Raw genomic sequence first — 22,936 nt, 5'->3', positions numbered from 1 at the left:
TGGGTAAAAGTGCTTAGTATAATCTCTGACACATAGCAAACACGTAATAGCTATTATCTAGGATCAGGAATCAAGGACCGTTTTAATGGAGTGACAGTGGACGTAGAGATGGGGTAAATTCGAGAGATATTTAGAGTTAGTGACCAGCCGATGTAGCTAGGGACAGCAAGTTAATTGCCCAGACGAAGATTTCTATCTGGGGCTGGTGGGTAGGTTATATACTGGAAAAGATCTAGGGATGGAAAGAAGGTTGGCTTCTAAACAAGAATGGGGGTGGGGAAGAAGGAGATGATGAATGAGGTTTAGACATGTTTAATTTGAAGTGTCTGTTAAACATGCAGATGAGGCTCAAGGGAGTCGAGAGCCTGAGACATAACTGGTAGCTGGAATCATGGGAATGAATAAGACTTCTCAGATAAAATACGCAGATCAACACTAAAAAGAGATTGACAAGTTCTGATTTATTTCCCCTGCAGTAAAAGTTATAATGAGATATATCTATTATCATTCTGTGTAGACTCCAGCATAAGACAGAGTGTAGATTTTGCATTTGAGGTAAGTGAAATTGGGAAAAACAAAGCAAAGGTATTCCCAGGTCAAAACTCAGTGCCTTTGGGGACCTCAGTCCACTTGGCTATCTCCTTGAAAGAAAGTCCTGATGGGTGAGGGGGGTGGGGATGGGGGGAGGAGGAGGAGGAGGAGGAGGAGGAGGAGGAGAGAGAGAGAGAGAGAGAGAGAGAGAGAGAGAGAGAGAGAGAGAGAGAGAGAGAATGAGAGAGAGAATGAATGTTAGTGTGTGTGTATCTTGTAAGAAGTGGTATTTAAATTTGTGTAGATGGCATCATCCCTATTGGAAAGTGGACCAGTCACACAGGAAGGACATAGCAATACTCCACTCACAGGAGATGGGGGATGATATTAAGGTAAGAAGAGCAGAGTTCAGGACAAGACTTCAGGCCCAAGAGGGCATATGAATTATTAATGAGGACATCAAGATGGAACGCTAGTCTGTGGTATTAAGTACCTGGGGTCTGGGGTGCAGACTGGAAGGACAGGTTCCTATTTGCTTGGGCAGGGTAGACTCAGACATTGGTGGCATTCATCTGGCAGGTTGAAGCTTTTAGAGGTGAAACAGGGATTGGCATCTAGCTTTTCACTCTTATGGTCTTCAAAATCCAACACATTGACCTTTCCTGGGAATCTCTGGTAGAGTCCTTCCCAAATATCCAGATCTTCCCTTAGCTCAGTCTTAGGGTTCTCATTGTGTCTGTATATGTATGAAGTCTATATGTGCACACACACAAGCATGTGCTCTCTTTCTCATTTCTATGGGTCCTTTGTGATTGTGTGACTGGAAGATATCCGTATTTATGTCCATTCCAAAGAAAGGTGACCTAACATAACGTGAAAGTTATTTAACAGTATCATCAATATCACATGCAAGTAAAATTTAACTGATGATAATCCAACAACGGTTGCAGCAATGCAATGACAGGGAGCTGCTAGAAATCCAAGCTGGATTCAGAAGAGGATGGGAGGACATCGTTGCTGATGTCAGACAGATCTCTGCTAAAAACACAGAATTTCAGAAATGTTTCCTTGTCTTATTGACTATGCAGACACATCCAACTGTGCGGATCATAACATATTGTGGATAACACTGGTAAGAAAGGGAATTCCAGGACACTTCATTGTGCTCGTGTGGAACCTGTACAAAGACTAAGAGACAGTCATAGGAACAGAACAAGAGGATACTGCATGGTTTAATATCAGGGAAGATGTGCGTCCGGGTTGTATCCTTTTACCATACTTACTCAATTTGTATGCTGAATAATTTATCTGCGAAGTTGGGCTACATGAAGAAGAACATGGCATCAGGATTGGAGGGAGGCTTATTAACAACCTGTGATATGCAGGTGACACAGCCTTGCTTGCTGACAGTGAGGAGGATGTGAAGCGCCTGCTGAGGAAGACCAAAGACTGCAGCCTTCAGTATGGATTACAACTCAATGTCAAGAAGACCTAAAGCCCCACAGCTGGACCAATCGGTAACATCATGATATGCAGAGATAAGATTGACATTGTCAAGGGCTTCATTTTGCTTGGATCCACAGTCTATGCTCATGGAACCTCCAGTCGAGAAGCCAAATAACATATTGCATTGGACAAGAGCAAGGATGTCACTTTGAGCGTTAAGATGTACCTGAGCTAAGCCATGGTATTTTCAGTCACCTCGCATGCATGGGAAAACTGGACGATGGATCAGCAAACCTAACGAGAATTGATGCATTCGAATCCCGGTGTTTATGAAGACTATCCAAGTACTGTGGCCTGTCAGGAAAAGCAAACAGCTTAACTGTGGGAGAAGGCCAGTCAGAATGCTTATTGATGTGAGGACCCAAGACTTCATCACACACACTGCGGGTATGTCGTCAGGAGAAGCCAGGCCCTGGCAAAGGCATCATGCTTGGTCCAGCAGAGCGCGCGTCAAGAAGAAGACCATCACGGAGACGGACTGCCACAGTGGCTGCAATGAAGACCATTGTGACGATGGCAAAGGACTAGGAGGGGTTTCATTCTGTTGTGCATAGGGCCGTTGAGTTGGAACCGTCTCGGTGATACTGAACAACCACAACGATGAGCATACCATTCCCCGTCACCATTGAACTAGTAACGACATAGCCTACCATTCCTGGGCCCTGCACACTCAGTGACTCCCATACTGCCAGCTGGGCGTACTCCGCTCTAGGGTCCTAGCCTCCTAAACCCACTGCCAAGTCGATGCCAACTCATAGTACCCTACAGGACAGGGTGGAACTGCCCCTGTAGCTCTTTGCGGGTGTACTAAGCCCCACCTTTCGAGTGAGGGGCAGCTGGGGGGTTCACATTGCTGTCCTTACGGTGAGTGGCCCAACTTGTAACCACTGCATCATCAGGGCTCCCAGCTTCATAAAAGCCAGCGCTGTTCTTGGTAACAACAAGTAGCTACGCATACTGATCGATGATTATATAGAAAGGAGCCTTTGGTGGTACAATGGGTTAAGCACCTGTCTGCTAACCATAAGATCAGCCGTTTCTGTAGGAGAAAAATGTGGCAGCGTGCTTTCATAAGGATTTTTAGCCTTAGACATCCCACAGAGCAGTTCTGCTGTCTTATAGGGTAGCTTCGTGTCAGTCAACTCAAGGGCAGTGTGTTTGGGCTACTATATACAAGGTACTGCCCCACATGCTTACAAGGAGATCTCTAACCCCACACAGCTCCATCAGGTCGTTACTATTACTCTCACCTTACTCCTGAGAGAACGGAAACTTAAGGGTTGAGAAATTTGGCTGAGGTCATGCAGCAATGATTTGTTTCTAATTTAGGACTAACTTCAAAATCGATGCTGTAAGCCAGCGGTTCTCAATCTGTGGGTTGCCACCCCTTTGGGGGTCAAACAACCCTTTCACTCGATTCATAACAGTAGCAAAATGACAGTGATGAAGTAGTAACGGAAATAATGTTATGGTTGAGGTGTCCCCACAACACGAGGAACTGTATGAAAGGGTCACGGCATGAGGAAGGTGAGACCCACACTGCCTTAAACCATCATGCTTTAAAAAGGCAGATGTTTCTGAGGATGGTTTGTCACGAAAGAAGCTGAGCATTGACTAACCTCTATTAATAATTAAGGAAGTCCACTGGCTTGCACAAGTGGCCAATCTCATTTGAACAGAGAAGAGCTGGGAAGGAGGTTATTCTTAGTAATGGTCTGGTGAACAAAGTCCCTTACTTAACTGTCAAAAGGAGAAGGAAAGAAAAGCCACAAGGCTTTTGTTTGGCACCTGCCCTCTTTGCTGGCTTTATCTATCCCACAAAGACCAGGAAGTGGCATTTCCCACGCAGAACCTGAGTAGGGAACTGAGCAGCAAGGTGTATCGTCAAGTACACTGCATTGTACCGGGTATAGTGACTACTGCGAATTGAATTTCTTCCACCTCCCTGTCCCATTTTCACTACCTAGACAAGAAGAGTATGAATAGGGGCTTAAAGGAGAATTGCACTTCATTAAAAAACCCACGTCCGTTTAGTGCAAGGAGTAGCCACGTAGAAATGGATTTTCCTTATCCAGCTGTGTGAGTTCAGTGAAAGCAAACCTACTGCCATCGAGTCGATTCCACTTCATGGCGACTCTAGGACAGAGCAAGACTGCTCCTTGGGGTTGGTTGCTGTTGTTAGGTACCGTGGAGCCGCTCCGACCCATGCCGACCCTGTACACCCCAGAACAAAACACCACGTGGTCCTGCACCATCCCCACAGCTGTTCCTCTGCCTGAGCCGTGGTTGCAGCCACTGTGTCAGCCCATCTGGTCAAGGGCCTTCCTCTTCTCCACCTCCACTCTACCAGCATGATGGCTCTCTCCAGGGACTGCTCTCTCCGGACAGTATGTCCAAAGTGTGTAAGATGACGTCTCGCCAACGGTGCGTCTAAGGAGCACTCTGGCTTTATATCTTCTAGTACAGACAGGTTTGTCCACAATGCAAATGCAAACCCCAGTCTTTTACAAGAGTGTAAATCTTCACAGGAGCAGTTCCTTTTACTCCCGTGGAGTGATTTGTGGGTTTAGACCTCCCATGGAGTGGCCAGTGGGTTTGAACCGTCCATCTTGAAGTTAGCAACCCACTATGCCATCAGGGTTCCTTGTGTGCAGCAAGAAGAACAAAGTCAGACACATCGACATTTGGGGAATGTTAAGGGGTCAGTGGCACCTGAGAACTAGGTGTTGTCAGTGAATTTCCGGATGTGCATTTTCTCTTTCATGGTGGGACTGATCTGAATAATCTGGCTGAGGTAAGGCCTATGGATAGTGGGTCGTCTCCAGGATCCTGGAGGCTTAGGATGGGAGATGAGGGGAAAGGCAGGAAAGGTGAGGGAGGATTAATAATGGAGGCTCTACTCTCTGTCAGTGACCGTGGTCTATTCCGGCCTACTCTCTGTAGGTACTCACCCAGATATTGTGAGTAAGGATGTTCATTTTAAAGGTGAAGAAAACTAGTCTCAGAGATCCTAGAGATGTGGTCACAAATTCATGCATAGTATGTGACCCTAGGAGAGTCACCAAACAGACTCACTGCCACCCCCTTGATGCGGACTACGAACAAGCCTACCAGACGGGGTGGAACTGCCCTGTGGGTTTCGAGACAGTAACTCTTTTTTTTTTAATAGATCATTTTATTGGGGGCTCTTACAGATATTATAACAATCTGTAAATCAATGACATCAAGCAAATTTGTACAGATGCTACATCATCATTTTCAAAACATTTTCTTTCTACTTGAGCCCCTTGATGTCAGCTCCTCTTTGTTCGTTTTATTTAAACCAATTTATTGGGGTCTTGTACAGCTCTTATCACAATCCATCCATCCATCCATTGTGTCAAGCACATTTGTACAGATGATGCCATCATCATTTTCAAAACATTTTCTTTCTACTTGAGCCCTTGGTATCAGTTCATTTCCCCACTTCCCCACCCACCATCCCTCATGAACCAGTGATAATTTATACATTGTTTTTCATGTCTTACACCAACCACTGTTTCCCTTCACCCACTTTTCTGTTGTCCACCCCCTGGGAGGGGTTTATATGTAGATCACTGTGTTCGATTCCCCTTTTTTCTCCCCACCGTCCCCCTCCCCTCCTGGTATCTCATTATTGGTCTCATTATTGCACATCAACCTGTGGGATCATGAGGTGTCATTGGGGTCAGGTATTAGGCATCAAAGACCCAGAACAAAGATTCAAATCAGTGTGAATGAGGAGGAGTGCAGAGTGAAGACTCAAAGCCCACCTGTAGACAAATGGACATCCCCTTACAGAAGGGTCACAAGGAAGAGCTGAGAGCCAGTCAGGATGCAGTATAGCACTGAAGAAAAATACAACCTTCCTTTAGTTCTTTCATGCTTCCTCTCCCCCACTATCATGACCCCAATTCTACCTTACAAACCCGGCTAGACCAGAGCATGTACACTGGTACAGAGAGAGATGGAAACACAGGGAATCCAGGACAGATAACCCCCTCAGGACCAATGAGAGTAGCTCCTCTTTATTCCCTCCCTCACCGTACCACCCTCGTGAACTCTTAAAAAATTGTTGTTACTTTTCGTATATCTTACAGCATCCAGCGTATCCTTTCAACCACAGCTCTGTTGTTCGTCCCCCTCGAGGGCGTTATACATCCATCGTTGCTGTCAGTTCCCCCTTGTGCCCCTTTTTCTCCCCTCCTTCCTGTACCCACATGGAATCATTACTCTCATTACTGTTTCTGTGGGGTTTATCTATCCTGGATTCCGTGTGTCGAAAGCTCTTATCTGTACCATGTACATACTCTGGTCTAGCAGGATTTGTGAGGTTGAACTGGGGCCATAAAGAGGGTGGTGAGGGAGGAAGCATTAAAGAACTAGAGGGATTTTGTGTGTTTCGTTGGTGCTACGCTGCACCCTGGGTGAGTCATCCTTTCCCTTCTGTGAGGGAGTTTCCAATTATCAACAGATGGACTTTGGATCTCCAGTCTGACCCCTCACAATGATATTGTTTTATTTGATCTTCTGGTTCCTGAGCCCACCAACACCTCATGATCACACAGGCTGGTATACTGAGACTGTAACTGTTTATAGCAGTGGTTCTCAACCTTCCTAATGCTGCGACCCTTTAATACAGTTTCTCATGTTGGGGTGAACCCCCAATCATAAAATTATTTTTGTTGCTACTTTGTAACTGTCATTTTGCTATTGTTATGAATCGGGTGACCCCTGTGAAAGGGTCTTTTGGAACTGCTGCTTTAGGGGAATAGAAAGGCCTGCCTTTCTCCCGAGGAGCAGCGAGTGATTTTGAACTGCTGACTTGAGGTTAGCGGCCCAGTGCACAACCACTGTGCCACCAGGGCTCCTATGAGAGTCAAAAGCTTGTCTGCTTGTTGCCCAAACTATTTTACTACTATGACTCTTTTAATCAGTTTCTTCTGCATTCTTGATTCCCATATTATTTCCCATATTAATTCATTTGCTTACCCATTCCTTCATTTATATCTCTGTTGAGCACATGATAGGTCCACAATCCTCTGCTGATAACTATCAGATACTGTTGCCTTCACTTCTAACTTTGGCAGAATGCAGAAACCTTTTCCTCCAAATAAGAACTAGAACTAGTTTCTCATAGGCAGAGTCTCACTGAAGAGAGGCACTAGTTGGTAAATCAGACAACCTGAGGCCAAATATGGATGGCATCTTGCCTTTGTTAAGGGTACTTTAATAAAGAGGCCAAACCTAACAAAACTCACTGCCATCGAGTCAATTCTGACTCATAGTTACCCTATAGGACAGGATAGAATTGCCCCTGTGGGTTTCTGAGTCTATAACTCTTTACGGGAGTAGAAAGCCTCACCTGTCTTTCTACTGAACAGCTGGCTAGTGATTTCGAACTGCTGACCTTGGCAGTTAGCAGCTCAAAGCATAACCGTACATAAGAAGGAGCTCTGATAGCACAAGAGCTGAGCACTCTGCTGCTAATTGACAATTCGAACTTACTCAGAGGCCATCAGTGCCTGTGAAGATTATGCCCTAGAAAGCCCTGTTAGGCACTTTGACTCTGCCAACAGGTTGCTATATGTTGAAAACTGGCATGGCAGCACCACCACCAGGAGGGCGGTGAGAGAGTTTGCTCTGCAGGACATCAGCCCTGATGAAGGACGGGTAGTCCCAACTCCACTCTCTACTTCGAGCTACTTGGAGCAAATCTGGCACGCTCCTAGACTCAATTCCAGGAGAAAGATGAGACGTTCTACTGCTATCAAGATTTATAGTTTGAGAAACCCACTGTGGCTGATCTATGAGTGGGAATCGACTCAATGGCAGTGAGTTTTTGATAGTCAGTTCAAAGCCTTATGTTTTTTTATACATGCCTTCTTATGATCTTTCTATATAATTTCTTTTAGTCTGACTCTCATCCTCATTCTATTTTTATTTCTAACTTCAGATCAAGTTAGAAACCCTGATTCTCCCACTCATGGAGGAAGTTAATGCCCTCTTTGCTTGGTATTTCCAGATCTTACCATTGAATTTATGTAGGCCCTTGACCACTGAAACATCCTGGTCTCCCATGCATTGAAATTTCCCTCTCTTATTCATTGCTTTTTAAAATTGAGAGAAATATTCATCATTATTAGAAAAGAAAACACGGGTATGTTTATTTATTTATCTTAATTTATTTTTAATTGTGAGCGGGTGGGAGTGAGCCTTAACAGGTCATCAGTTTTTCATTCAACAATTCATGCACATTTTGCTTCATCTAATTCATTGCAGTCTGCTCAATACAACACCGCTCATCCTATCTCCTTCCTGTTGTGTCTCCTGTCTCCTCTTCCTTTCTCTCCAAACCTTTCTGAACTTTGTTATTGAGCAGATGCTGCCTCCTTGACCTCAAGTGGTTGATTATTCTAAGGTATGCATACCTCATTGGTGGGTTTTAAACAGTTTTATTGGCACTTCATCCACATGTCATACAATTCAATAATTCAATCATATCAAGAAGGATTGTACCACCACTAACATAAACTCAGTGCACCCTAAGCAAAAACTTTTCCACCTTCACTTATGGTAACTCTTCTTCTTTTTCAGTAGTTTTCTAGATATAATCACATATCACACATTTCCATAGTTAAATCACTATATAAAAGAGTTGTATGTCTCCCCCCTCACATTCATTGCTTGCTCCCCAAATCCTTTCATTGACTCCTCCCTCCCGCACAGCCCTGATAAGCCCTTGCATCAGTTATTGTCTCTGTGCATTCACTCCTTCTGTGCTACACACACTGGGAAACCCAACAAACAATGAAAAAACACCCCAAAACAAAACAAGAAGAAAATAATAATATAAAGGTAAAAATAAAGGGTAAGTAGGAAAAGACCACCACCAATATTTAAAAAGCCAGAGGAAAGGTTTTGCTCATGGTACAAGTGAGAACTATTTGAACCTCAAGCACATTCAGGTCGAGTCTAGAGGTAGGTCAACCAACCGAGTATCATATTCCACCATGGTTCGATCCACCACCATTGAATTTACAACAATCCCTGCCTGATAGCGAAGCTTTCAAGTCCCATGCCTGTGGTTGGAGCAGATCTGCCAGAAGCTTCATCTGACCAGATACTCTGCAGATGGATTTGGGTTCACACTGCCCTCCACCACCTTCTTTGAATTGAGTGTTCACAATTTAAGCTCTGATGCTTTTGCCTTCATCTTATTTGGATTTTGTTATCATCATCTTTGGATCTCACAGACTGGTGTACTTTTTGATGTGGACTTAGTTGATGATGCCTCTCATTTAGATGGCTGCTTGTTTAGATAAGAGCCTTTAAGACCTCAGAAACCATTTCAACTGATAGGCGGGCACCATCTGCTTTCTTCGCCACACTTTGCTGTAGCACCCTTATCTTCAGCGATCTCTTCATGAAGGCGAGGATCGAGCAGGGCCATGTTTTAAGAACTAATTGTTCTTGGATTGGGGCTAGAAGAAGTAAGTGGAGCCCAGAATCCAGCTGCTTGTCCACAGGTTTTGAATGACAGCTTTACTTTGGTGGTCATATTATGACAAAAACCAACCAACAAACAAAAGGCAGAAAAACAAACACACAAAAAAACAAAGAGAAACATTGTCAATCATCCCTCCCGGGGGGGGGGGGGGATAAGGTGATTGCATTGATAACATCAATAGTTTATCCAATCACAAAGAATTGTTTTTTATATATAAAATATTTTACTGGGGGCTCTTATAGCTCTTATAAGAATCCATACATCAATTGTATCAAGCACATTTGTACATATGTTGCCATCATCATTTCCAAAACATTTTCTTTATACTTGAGCCCTTGGTATCAGCTCCTCTTTTGTCCCTCCCTCCCCCACTCTCCCACCCTTGTGAATCCTTGATAAATTATAAATTATTATTATCTTCATATCTTACACCATTCCCTGTCTCCCTTCACCCATGTTTCTGTTGTTTGTCCCACTGGGGGTGGGGGTGGGTAAGTATATGTAGATCATTGTGATCAGTTCCCCCATTCTTCCTCATCTTTCCCATATCTTCATGGCTTCACTACTTCCATTATTGTACCTGAAAGGTTATTCTATCCTGGATTCCATGTGTTGAGAGCTCTTATCTGTACCAGTGTACATGCTCCGGTCTAGCTGTATTTGTAAAGTAGACCTGGGATCATGATAGTGGTGGGGGGAAAGCATTAAAGAACTCTAGGAATGTTGTGTGTTTCATTGGTGCTATACTGCACCCTGGCTGGCTTGTCCATTCCTGTCACCCTTCAGTGAGAGGATGTCCAATTGCAATGACAGAATTTAAGATACTGTTGTTATGAGGAGCTTATACGATTATAGTCCAATTATGATCTGCAGTCCATAAATTGTTGCTTTGTACAGATTGATTTCTAAATTGATTGAGCTCTGTTTACATTGAGCATGGGGGTCAGAGGTGGGTGTTGGCTGGTGTTCGGGGAAATTTCCTGTGTCATTTCTTACAATTGCAGATCCTTGCCTATCAGATTAAAACTTGTCACAAGGGAAGCATTGAGGTATTAAATATATGGTGGTTCTGGGTCCCTTTCATTGGATGCCCACTAAACCAGGGGTTCCACCCAAGATCCATTGGCCGCCATATCCACAGTCTTGGGGTGACCATCCTTCACTTCTTCTCCCGTCAGAGTATTTCAGTCCAGAACCAAGGGTACAGGTAGTTCTGAGGTAGGGCCTAGTCCTTCCGCTGGGTTTCCACGTTGAGTCTTTCTGGTGTGGCCCTTGGCCATGTTGCCTGCAAGGCCAGTGTTTAAGGTCATAATACTGTAAGCACTCTTCATGGCAGGGTGCAGCCAGGGTTGGGTAGAAGCATATTTGCAGTGTCTATCCAGGAACGTATCGTTAGTGTTTTTGTTCCCCTTCCAGACATGGGAGTGAGTTCAGTTCCAGACCTGAAGGGTAGCTAAGAGCCATAGTCATGGGGGTTCCATTAATTTTTATCCAACCAATAAATCTGGTCTCACTTATGATTTGCAATTTTGTTACAGCGTTTTCTCCTACTTTACCCAAGACCTAAAGTGGTCTCTGTCAGAGTACTTGTTGGTGGTCGCTGGGCACCATCCAGTTCTGATCCCAGGTTTGTGGAGACTGAAGTTCAAGTGCCCCATTAGTCCATTGAACTAATTGTTTCCATATGTCTTAAATTGTCATCACTCTTCCTCCCTCTGGGCGGGGAGAGACCCAGAGTTACACCTTAGATGGCTACTTACCAGCCTTTAAGACCCCAATCGCTCCTCAGCAGAATCGGATGTGGAGCTTTGTCTTTGTGGATTTTGACCCTGGTGTTCTCCAGGCCGCAGGTCCTGGACCCCCAGGCCCGGTGAACATCCTCCTCTGCTAGACGTCAAGTCTAGGGCTGTCCTTTCACCACTTAAACTTCTCACCTGCTTGATAGCTTTTCTTCCTTTCTCTTTTCATTACCCTTCAGAGCTTTTGAACGTGGTCTATTGCTTATGATCTGACTTTTTCATTTTTCTCAAAGCCCCTTTCCCCCATCATCTCTGTCCCCATTCACTTGCTCACCAGCTGGAAGGGAAGTCATACCTCCTGACTTCGTTGTCGTTATTTGTTGAGCACATACGTGTTCTCAAACCAAGACACCGAGATAAGTAGCTCACAGACCTTGCCTGACGAGTGTGATGTGGGTGACGGGCATACAAATAAAATTATTATTATAATAAATGTCTTTGTATGCTGATGGCACAAAGGAAGATGCAAGGAACTCTGATTGACTGCTAAGAGAAGGCGTTACAGAAGCCTCTGAACTGGGTCTTGAACAATGGAAAAGCATTCCCTGGGGAAACTTACCAGACATAAGGATCATCATGTGCAAAGACCCGGAGGTGTAAAAAGCTTGGCTCACAGAGGAAGCCATGAGTAGTTTGGTGTTCCTACAGCAAATAGAGATGGTATAAGATGTGAGGCTGTGCAGATAAGTCCTAGAGGGTTGGGCACCTGGGACACCTTGCCCAGGGCTTTGGAGAGAAAGAGCAGTCAGATTTATCACCTGAACTATAACCCAACTTAATTCACGGCCATTGACTCTATTCCAACTCATAGCAGCCCTCTAGCATGGAGTGGAACTGCCCCTGTGGGTTTTCAAGACTACCACTCTTTATGGGAGGAGAAAGCCCCATCTTTCTCCCGTGAAGCCGCTGGTGGTTTCGAACCCAAAGCGACCGTGGTGGAGTTTGAAGTGGAGGGGAAATACACAGAGATTAGATCGTGCTGACAGAGTGATGTTGGATATGAGGGCAAGGGTGCGGGTAGTTTCTGGACAGGGCGACCAGAGGCATAGTGATGCCATGCACGGGGATGGGGAAAATGAAAGGAGGGGCCGCCTAGGGAGAAGGGGTGGAGGAGGGGCTGGTAGCTGCGAGGTGAGGGCAAGGACACGGGTGCCGTGTGGACATGCTGATTCTGTTTTGCAGCCATGACCGAAGGCCTTCAGGTCACGGTGCCTGAAAAGAAGAAGGTGGCCATGCTCTTCCAGCCTACTGTGCTCCGTTGTCACTTCTCCACGTCCTCCCGTCAGCCTGCAGTCGTGCAGTGGAAGTTCAAGTCCTACTGCCAAGATCGCATGGGAGAGAGCCTGGGCATGGCCTCACCCCGGTCCCAGTCTCTCAGCAAGAGAAACCTGGAATGGGACCCCTACTTGGATTGTCTAGACAGCAGGAGGACTGTTCGAGTGGTGGCTTCAAAGCAGGGCTCTGCCGTCACCCTGGGAGATTTCTACCGGGGCCGAGACATCACGATCGTTCATGGTAATCTCGGGAAGGAGGGAGGTGGGTTCCATTTCCCCAGAGACCAAGGGATGTCAGTGCCTTACCTTCTAGCCCCTCAGGCCTGGGGCTTGTGGGAAGCTGGAGCATCCGAGATTTAGCAACTATCTTAGATGGGATGGTAAAGATGGAGGATGTGGGTCTGGAGAAAACAGAGGGGTGAGCTTTGGAATTGGTCTTTGTCGAGCGTCTCACTGTTTATTTTGAGAACAGAGCTGAAATGGGAGAAGTGAAAATACTTCTTTAGCCAAACATCCCTTACCTTAACATCAGCCTTCGTGGCTCCTCCTCGAGTCCAGAAAGCACATCTCCCTAAGGAGATCCTCTCTTGAGAGAAGGGATGAATGTCAACCCAGTTGTCGAGCCAGGTAGATGCCATCGCCAAGGCCCAGAGGGCTCTCTCCTCCTCCTAAAGATGTGGACCAGAAAAGGTTCCAAAGGACTGACAGGGTCTAATGCACTAGCCGAATGTGGAAGCACTCCTGCAAAGTCAGCTGGTCTCCACGGGCCCAGAGTGAGTCTTCAATCTACCTGGCTCGCCAGTGCCCCAGCAGGCCTGGCCCTCAGCCAGCTTGGACCCCTAAACCTAGGCTCGAACCAAACTGGTTTCTGGTTGTGCTCTAATTCTCCAGCCCTCGGGATGCCGGTTCGGGTTCGGGTTTTGTTCTCCTTATGGTAGCAAACAGCTTTTCTGCGACCATTTCGATAAAGAAATAGAACATTGCAGATACTGTGGAAGGACTCCCTCCTCTGCTTGCCCCCCGAGATCAATGTTTCCCTTTCAGAGTGGTTGTTTGTTTGTTTTTGATAAACTGTTTTATTGGGACACAATCCAACTATCGTACCTTTAATAGTTCAATCATATGAAGAGTTGAACAATCATTACCACAGTTGATTTTGGAACTTGTTATTTTTATATTCCTTATTACTAGCTAACTCCCTCCCTCCCCCTCCCCCAACCCACACTGTATCCCCAAGGAACCATTAATCCCGTCACTGGGCCCTTGTTCTTGTGAGAACAGATGCAGATCTTCAAATTGGCAAACTCCTGTGGGGAGACAGTGGGCTCTATTACTGTATCATCACCACCCCGGATGACCTGGAGGGCAAGAACGAGGACTCGGTGGAGCTGCTGGTGTTGGGTAAGTGCCACCATCTGCCGCGTGTTCATCGCCAACTGCTTGCATCGCATCCTCTCCCTCCACCTCGTCGGTGCCCCCCTCCGTTAGTGTGCGCTCGTTATGACAGTAACTGTATTGATAATGTTGACTCCTTGCCCCCACCTTTTAGCATTGTCCTGAGCGTTTCTCTTGCTTTCTTCATTGTCTTTCCCTCTTCCTCCCTTTGTTACCTTTAACCCTGAACCCTCTCTTCTGTTAGGCTTCCCTTGTCTTTATGTGCTATGATTGGGGGTCGGGGGGGGGGCATGGAAAAGGTCTTTGAAGCAGGATGGAGACTCCAAGGAGTGACACCATGCCACTGGTGTGTTGACATCTCCTGTGACTTAAGGTGTTCTTTCCCATCCAACCCCTCCACTTAAGTCATAATGTGAGCTAGAGAGCTTAGCAGTGAACGGGGCACAGTGGGGACAGCTCGGGGGACAGATGCAGGGGACGCATGCTCCACTGGAAGGCACACTTCTTGGAACCTCAATGTGTCTGGGTTCCTCGCAGAGCAAAGGTGTCTAATACTTACCAGTATTGATCTGTTCAGAAATGGAAACTCGTTACTCTGGTTCCTTGCAGGTCGCGCATGGGAGAAATGTCCCTGGGAGACGAGCTCCTTGTGTAACTGTGAGCTTTGGGCACATGTCTCGTGCTCTAAAACTGTTGGTTGAATGAGAAAAGGAGAACAAAACACACCGAGATTAAGAAAAGGCACTAGAGCAGGTAGGGCAGCAGACACACATAAGCCATGTTTCAAAAGCAACGACCTGCAACAATTGTGAGGATGAGGCGGAGTTCCTTCTGGCTGCTCATGGGGCCCCTGAGTCGATCTAACGACGACAACAACAACTTTAGTAAGCAGAGCGTGTGCCTTTTATGTCAGATTTTTTGTGTTTTTATACGGAATGAATATTAATTTTTACCTAATTTCAAAAAGAAAGAAAGAACCCTGTTGTAGCTTCATTGACAATGAGACGGCAACTTGGGGGAACATGTCTGATGGCTTTCTTTGAGAAGCAAACGAGGTTGAAGGTTGGCTGCACCCTGGGTGATAAGCCCAGAGAGAAAGTGGCATTTGCTGTTTAGTCCCTGTCATGACTGTGCGACTTTGGCAAAACAACTGCTCCTCCATCTTCAGTTTACCTTTTGCCAAACGGGGAAAAAGCCGTGTCTACTTGGTTGTTAATTCAGATACATAACCCTGGGGTCTAATATGTATGGCGGGTATGCTACCTGTGATTTGTAGAAGGCGGCAGTACAGGAGTCAAAGGCTCATGTTAGTTTTGTAAAAAACACAGGGAAATGCAATTTGGGGTTTGTTGTGACTACGCCAGGAGGGCCTAAAAAGATAAATTTCTGCTTAATCACACAACTCCAATGGCCAAGGTTGAAGGAGCAAGTGGCTCCCCGAGCCTGCAATTAGCTAATTGTGAGCCGTTATTTGGCCAAAGCAACCGTTTGCAGAGAAGTAATTGCCTGCGCAGGAAAAGCAGGCCAGGTGAAAACCACCCTGTCAGTGGTCCCAGGGGGCCCGCAAAGGTGGGGAAAGGAACCATGAAACCTCACCGGGTGGGGAAGAGAGGAAGGGCCTTCCTCTGCTCTGCGACTTGGGCAAAGAAGTGAGTCTTAGGACAAGAAGAGGCCAGCAGCCGAAAAGGGGGGGGGAAGGAAGGTGCAGATCAGAGGATGGCCTGTGATGGGGAGAAAGATGAAGGACAGAAGTCGGTGCTACTCGACAAAGACTCGCAACGGAAAACAAGGGAGGCTGCAAATCAGAACACAGCACCGGAGTATATTCGTGAAGTAAACAGATACGAGCTAAGGTTCTTGGGGGAGACATAATCCATTAGAGCACGCCTGGCCTACATTCAGCAGAGGGATGAGAATCTGGATCAGCCCAGAGCAGATTCCGGTCCGGTGGAGGTCAGGCATTCTGCCATTCTCCAACTTCTTCATCAATTCCGGCCATCCCCACTCTCGCACCCGCAATGGCGCCTTCTGCTTCTCTTCTAGGTTCAGTAGTCCATTGCACTGGCTGCATACAAGGGGCGCCCAAAAAACCCGATGCTCATTTGTTTGTTTGATGTGAGGGGACTAGTACATTCGGAGTTTGTTCCACCAGGTCAGACTGTTAATCAAGCTTTCTATTTAGAGGTTCTAAAAGATTGTATAACAGTGTGAAACAAAAAAGACCCGATTTGTGGCAGATGGGGCACTGGTTTTGCCACCATGACAATGCACCTGCTCACACAGCCTTGTCAGTGTACCAGTTTTTGGCCCCAAACCAGCATGCCTCAATTGCCCCATGTACCTTACTCACCTGCCCTCGTTCCGTGGGACTTCTTTTTGTTTTTGCAACTGTAGAAGGAAATGAAAGGACGGGGATTTGAAGACGTAGAAGAGGTAAAGGGAAAAACGAGAGAGGTGCTGTCAGTCATCCAAACAGATGAGTTTGAAAAATATTTCCCAGAATGTGGAATCTCAGATTTGACAAATGTATTAAGTGTAATGGAGAGTACTTTGAAGGTGATAAGGTTGTTTTAAAAAATAATTAAAATACATAGCTTTGGAAAATAATTGGTTTGGGGGAGAACCACACATAAATCATACTCATGAATATGTGGTTTATTAGGGAAGCAACAGGCTACAACTCAGGACTATGATTAACCGACGACAACTCAAGAGATAGTAGTAGTTCTTCAATCTAGATAGTTTCCGAACAAGACAGCTCTCAGCTTCTTGCAGCCCTGCCCTGAGGCAGGTGGCCCTTCTTTTGGCAGAAACGTTACAACTCTTGAGTTCCGCAAATAAGCGCACCCCACACTTCCAGCTAGTTCTCTCTCTCTCTCTCTCTCTCTCTCTCTCTCTTCTCTCTCTCTCTCTCTCTCTCTCTCTCTCTCTCTCTCTCTCTCTCTCTCTCTCTCTCTCTCTCTCTCTCTCCTGCTCCAAGGATCAGCAAGCCCACTGCAGCCACCTGACGCCAGTCTCCTGGTTCCTGCTACTTGTGCTGCTGCCCTGACTCACACGGTCCCAATAGTCTCTTGTAGAGCTTCAGTGTTAGAGCTCAATCTCGTCTGTGCCTGGGCAGGGACCCTGGGTCTCCGTGATGTGCTCAGCTCCGGGCTCTTCCTGGTGGTCGTGATACCCCCCTGCAACCTCTGTGCGAGTGACTGTTCTGTAAGCCTACTTCCTGTCACTTTCAAGTAATGACCGTGCCAGTCACTCGGTGTGCCTAATAATCAAGCATTTCCCTCAGCGTCACTTAATTCTATTAGGTGGTTTTATACCCCCTGTAAGTATCGTAGGTTAGCCAAATCTCTTGCAAGATTGTGACCAAGCCAATCATTTGGGGGAGAATTATAGACCCAAGGACAGAAAGTCCAAGTACATTAAAACCCACTGCCCTGTAGAGGGGAAATACCAAATTCTGCCATGTTCAAAGCATGATACATTTGTGTTGCAAACCTTAGGGCAACACTATTAGTGTTACTTATTTAAAGATTGGGATGGAATCAAAGAATTTTCTCAATGTAAAAAGCACTGCACTTACTTTCCCAAAGTACTTAATCCTACTAAACTACTACCCTGGAGTTGACTCTACTAATAGCAGCCCAGTGAAACAGTGTAGACCTGGAAGGCTCCAATCTGTGTGCAAACAGACTGTTGCTCTGGGTGGCTGATGGGTTTGAGTCACCGACCTCTATCAGCGCTCTGCGGCTTATTCTACTCCAAGGGCTCCTTCTAAGGGTTAGCAAGCCAACACAGAATCACTGCACCACCAAGGCCACTTAGCCTATCACAACACAACATCATCTTTGCCTGGACACTCTTCTGTAACAATTTTTCAAAGTAAAATTAAAGGTTATTGTCCAGAAAAAAATATTTTTCAAATTAGTTTCACAGTGCAAAACAATCTTACTGTTTAGTCGTTATATCACAGAGACCTTTATAGTTAGGTATTCTTATTATTTAAGATCCAGAGAGCAACCTGATTCCAGAGGTCAACCCCCAAGGAGGTAGTGGGACTCAGTGGGGAGATCGGAGTACATCGTTTGGCTCATTACAAGCTCTAGAGGCCAGCGGCCCCCCGTTGCATTTTATATGAGGACTGGGGAGAGAAACAGAGGTGTCGTCTAGGGAGAGAAGAACGGGAGCAGGGAGCTTGGACAGTGTCTTCCAATCTCTGTAGCAAACCTCTGTAAAAGAGGGCTTAGGAACTTACTCTGGCTGTGACAATGAGAACCAGGAGTGGGAGTTACAACGGGAAGTTCACGTCTGTGTGAAGGAAGAGCTATTGATATCCGGAAACCCGAAACCTCTAAAGTCAAGGGGAGATATTTTCAGGAGTAATGACTTCCATGTCCCTGGAGATATTCAAGAGGATGAATTTCTCTTTTTCCATCAGAATTGTATCACACATTTACGCATAGGAAAAGGTGCTCAACTAAATTACATTTAGGCTTCATTTTAGTTCTACAGCTCTTAGAGTAAGAAGTGGAAGGACATGAGCAATGTGACTTCCTTGACAAATGAGACAATGGCTTTCCAGGAATCTAGTCCTCGGGACAAAGAATAGGCTCGGTTACAAGAGCAGGCAGGGTAATGCTCATTCACAAGGAAGCCAGAGGGCAAGCGTCCTGGCCTTCTGCAGTAGACCTGGCCTCAAAGGATGAAACCGACGGGAAGGAGGAGAGGAACTGGATGGTGGCCTGGAGGTGCCCACCATGACCCTTCTTACTGGAGACAACCACAAGATGGGAAGAAAGAAACTCGCTGGAATTTCAGGTGGTCCAGCAGTAAGGAAACACTAATCAAACCAATAAATTAGATGCAAAGCTAAGAAGAGATTAATGTCCTTATTCTATTAACAAAGGTCAAGATGGGGAAGTTGACCAAGCAAGACTGTGAAGTGTTTTACATGTCAGACTAAGACATTTGGATTCCATCTTTTTTTTTTTTTACATTTTATTAGGGACTCATACAACTCTTATCACAATCCATACATATACATACATCAATTGTATAAAGCACATCCATACATTCCCTGCCCCAATCATTCTCAAAGCATTTGCTCTCCACTTAAGCCCCTTGCATCAGGTCCTCTTTTTTTTTCCCCTCCCTCCCCTCTCCCCCCTCCCTCATGTGCCCTTGGTAATTCATACATCGTTATTTTGTCATATCTTGCCCTATCCGGAGTCTCCCTTCCCCCCTTCTCTGCTGTCCCTCTCCCAGGGAAGAGGTCACATGTGGATCCTTGTAATCAGTTCCCCCTTTCCAACCCACTCACCCTCCACTCTCCCAGCATCGTCCCTCACACCCTTGCTCCTGAAGGTATCATCCACCCTGGATTCCCTGTGCCTCCAGCCCTCATATGGATTCCATCTTAAAGAGATTCCAGGGCAGAAAGTTTAACCAAGGATAGAGAAGAGGTCGCAAACACCAGGGTACCTGGTGCATGAGGAAAAGGACCAGCGCAGCACTCAGCACACGGCGAGGGCAGCAGGAAGGTGAGAAGTTAGGAGATTCTGAACCACAGTAGTGAACTGAGAAGAGACAAGAGAGAACTATCTCGGAGGTGGAGGCAGTGGTCTTGTAATTAATGTGTGTATTGGACAGGGTTCTCTAGAGAGACAAACCAGATTGCTAGTAATTATATATAAATATATTTATAAAGATAGATATATAATTCAAGAAATAAACCATTAAATAATATACAGATAGATAATACAAGAAATTAACAGTTAAATTATAAAGCAGTGAGACACTAGCAGTCCTTCAAGTTTTGAGAGCTGCCAGGTGCCAGTCCCCTTCTGTAGAGAGAGCTGGGCTATATATACCCAGGCAGCAAACAGCAAGGCAGGTCCCCAACTGTCATCAACTGTCAGTCCCCAGCTCCAGAGATGAACATTCCAATCATGTGGGCTTAAAGGGGCCTCAACTTACAGCGACACAGTCCACAGGTTAGGCATCCCACAGGTAGTGTACCCCTTTAAACTGAACAACCAAGGTGAGGCTCACTGAGCCATTTATCCCTCTGCCCTTCAGTTAATCCTACTTGTGTTTATCGGTCAGGCTGGCACAATAAACTATAGCAATGTGTAATGGAAACAAGACGAGTCAGAGAGGACACAGGGTTCCTAGCTAGATGAGTAGCCATTCATCAATTGAGAGAGAGGCTACCAGTGGAAAAGTAGGTTGGGGAGGTAGGAGAATAAATTTGGATTTTGAACACAAGATTTGGGTTGGATATGAGATGCCTGCAGGACCTCAGGTGGGGATGTTCTGCTGACAATTAAAAACATCAATCTGGCACTCCAGGGAAGAGTGAAAATTAGAGACAACACATTTGAAAATCATGAGTGACAGTCAAAACTATGAAAGAATGGATGAGTCACCATTACATAAAGAGTGCCAAGGCCAGAGCCCTCTGATTGGTCTTATATTCCAATTTGGTCGTATATTCCAGTTTTACTGGAGTGGGTGTCAATGTGGGTACCTACCTTATTTTCCCACACAAAATTGGGAGCTTCTCACTAGTACCAGACTGTGAGCTTCAGAGAAAGGGCAAATTTTCATTCACTTTTATACCTCCCATAGCTAGCAGAGTATATTATAGATATAGAGGCTTCAGTGGATTTTTAAACAATGATACATGAGCAGAATCTGTAATAATACTTCATGTGTTTTAAATTTTACCTAATGTTGAATATGTATTTGTTGAATTGTAAAGTGTCAGTACCAGAGACCTCTACCATCTCAATTAAAATAAAATGGCTTACTCTCATTAGTCATCATTCTTTATCTAGTTATTTAAATGATTACTATTATTAGTGATAAATCCATGGTTGCACAATGATTAAGCTTTTGGCTGCTAACCCAAAGGTCAATGGTTCAAACTCACCAGCCACTCTATAGTCATCTGCTTCTATAAAGATTTACACCCTTGGAAAGCCTATGGGGTACTTCTACTCTGTTCTATAGGGTCACTCTGAGTTGAAGCAGGTGTTAGGGCCGTGAGTTTTTCTCTTTTTGTTTTTAATCGTCTTATTAGGGGCTCATATAACTCTTATCAGAATCCATACATACTTCAATTGTGTAAAACACATTTGTACATTCATTGCCCTCTTCCTTCTCAAAACATTTGCTCTCACCTAAAGGGCAGTGAGTTTTTCTATAGACCCCTCGGGATCTATGATTGAAATCAAGGGAAATAAGCTCCAACTTTAGCATGAAATGCATTTATTGGAAGACTATCAAAATTGAAATGGACATTGGTGAACCAGGTTCAGGAAAGGGTAGTATATTAGGGCAACACTTGCTTCTATGAAAATAAGCCCCAAATCTCCATGCCTTGTCATAAATTAGAGGCTGTTTGGTGGTGGTGCCGTCAGCCGTGAGGCAGGTGGGGGCTCCCTTCCACGTGGCACTGTAGGGATCTGCCGTCCTGAAGGCCTTTGCACCCCGGCATGGATGGGAGAGACAGCGAGGAAGGGAATGCAGACTTTTTAGGGACAAAGTGTGTCTGTGGCATGGATCACTTCTCTGCTAAGTTGGCGTGTGTCCAGGAAGAAAATAAAAATGGTTTGACATACACTGCACTCATCTGCACACATGTCCCAGGGTGTAAGGAGTAGGAACTAATCATGGACCATATCTATAGGACTCCACAGCCAGGAATTTGATTTTCCCTGACCTTTCATTTTCCTACTCAAATCAAAGAATAAAAGTCTCAGGCGAGAGAGTGCTGTTGGCTCCCTTTGGACATATGCCCACTGGTTAGCTTTGGGAGATGAGGGGTTCTTGATAGACATTCAACCAAGATACAGAAAAGAAATAATTATCCAAAGAAAGTCAGGGAGCTGTTGCCAAAAAGGGGGGAGGAGTGAATGCAGAATGTCCAAAAGGTATCAAATGCCCACCAAAGCGATGCCGCTCCTATGCTTATTACCACCCCATACACTATTCATAAGTTATCATTCACAACATTTTCCTAGTAACCTTTTAAGGTCAAAGAGCAAGCATTAATTTCTCATGTTCCCAGTGAAGAAATGAACTCTTGGGTGTCATGACTCTATATGTTGATGCTCAAACCCAAGGGTTTGGAGTTCTAGTTTCATCCTCCCTCCAAGATACCACTGAACCCGTCTACAGTTGAAAACTACAGAACGCTCCCCTGTATAAGGCCATGTTAAATATGATGATGTGGTTGCTGCTGGAGGCCGTGGGCCATGACATGGACGTGGTCAAGATATGCTTTAGTAATTGATTCCATTTCTTAGTAAAACTGCCTTCAGCTGAGACCTGGGCCCTTGCTTCAAAGGCTCCAACGGATCTTTGGGTGTTGCTTCCCCATTGAGCTGGGCCCACCCTCCTTCTCTCCCGTCCTTCTGAGGAAGCATCTCAAACTCTCTGCGAATGCTTTGCTCAGAGGTTTCAGAAACATCCAGCCAAAGACATGTGATTCACAGATAAGAGAAGGAAAACCATTGATTGAACATGAAACACAAGCCAAAAAGCGCTCTTGACCACTCATTAATCTCTTTGATGATTCAGAAGGGTACAGTTGGGAACGCACACCCTGTTTGGGGCGCTTTGAGATGACAGTGACACATAGCTTGGAAATATTTAGACAGATGTGTGGGATCACAGGGCTCTACTGACAGACAATCCCAGGGGTGGTACCCAGAAATCTATCCCCCACCCCACCTCCCACGATTCGCCGTTGGTCTGGGATCAGTGGCCCGGACAGGCTGTTTATAACCTGGAACCATGCCACTGTTTGGATGGGAAGAAAGCTCCCTGGAGCAGCTCCCACCGGCAGGAAAAGGAGTTCACCACTGCAGGAAGGCTCATGCAGAGAAGTTATTATTTTA

General features: G+C 45.5%; 1 protein-coding gene across 2 annotated transcripts in view; it reads left to right on the top strand.

Moving 5' to 3' along the window:
* Nucleotides 1-22,936, top strand: part of ILDR2 (immunoglobulin like domain containing receptor 2) — a 91,004-nt gene that overhangs the window by 18,585 nt on the left and 49,483 nt on the right. For both annotated transcript variants that reach the window (XM_075564407.1, XM_075564415.1), the window contains exons 2-3: nt 12,547-12,879; nt 13,920-14,039. In XM_075564407.1, the coding sequence (XP_075420522.1) occupies nt 12,547-12,879; nt 13,920-14,039 (453 nt within the window). The remainder of the gene's footprint in view (nt 1-12,546; nt 12,880-13,919; nt 14,040-22,936) is intronic.

The sequence above is a fragment of the Tenrec ecaudatus genome, chromosome 1, assembly GCF_050624435.1.
Source record: "Tenrec ecaudatus isolate mTenEca1 chromosome 1, mTenEca1.hap1, whole genome shotgun sequence".
NCBI lineage: Eukaryota > Metazoa > Chordata > Mammalia > Afrosoricida > Tenrecidae > Tenrec > Tenrec ecaudatus.
Note: the sequence above shows the minus strand (reverse complement) of the source record. Positions and strands in the feature narration are given on the sequence as shown.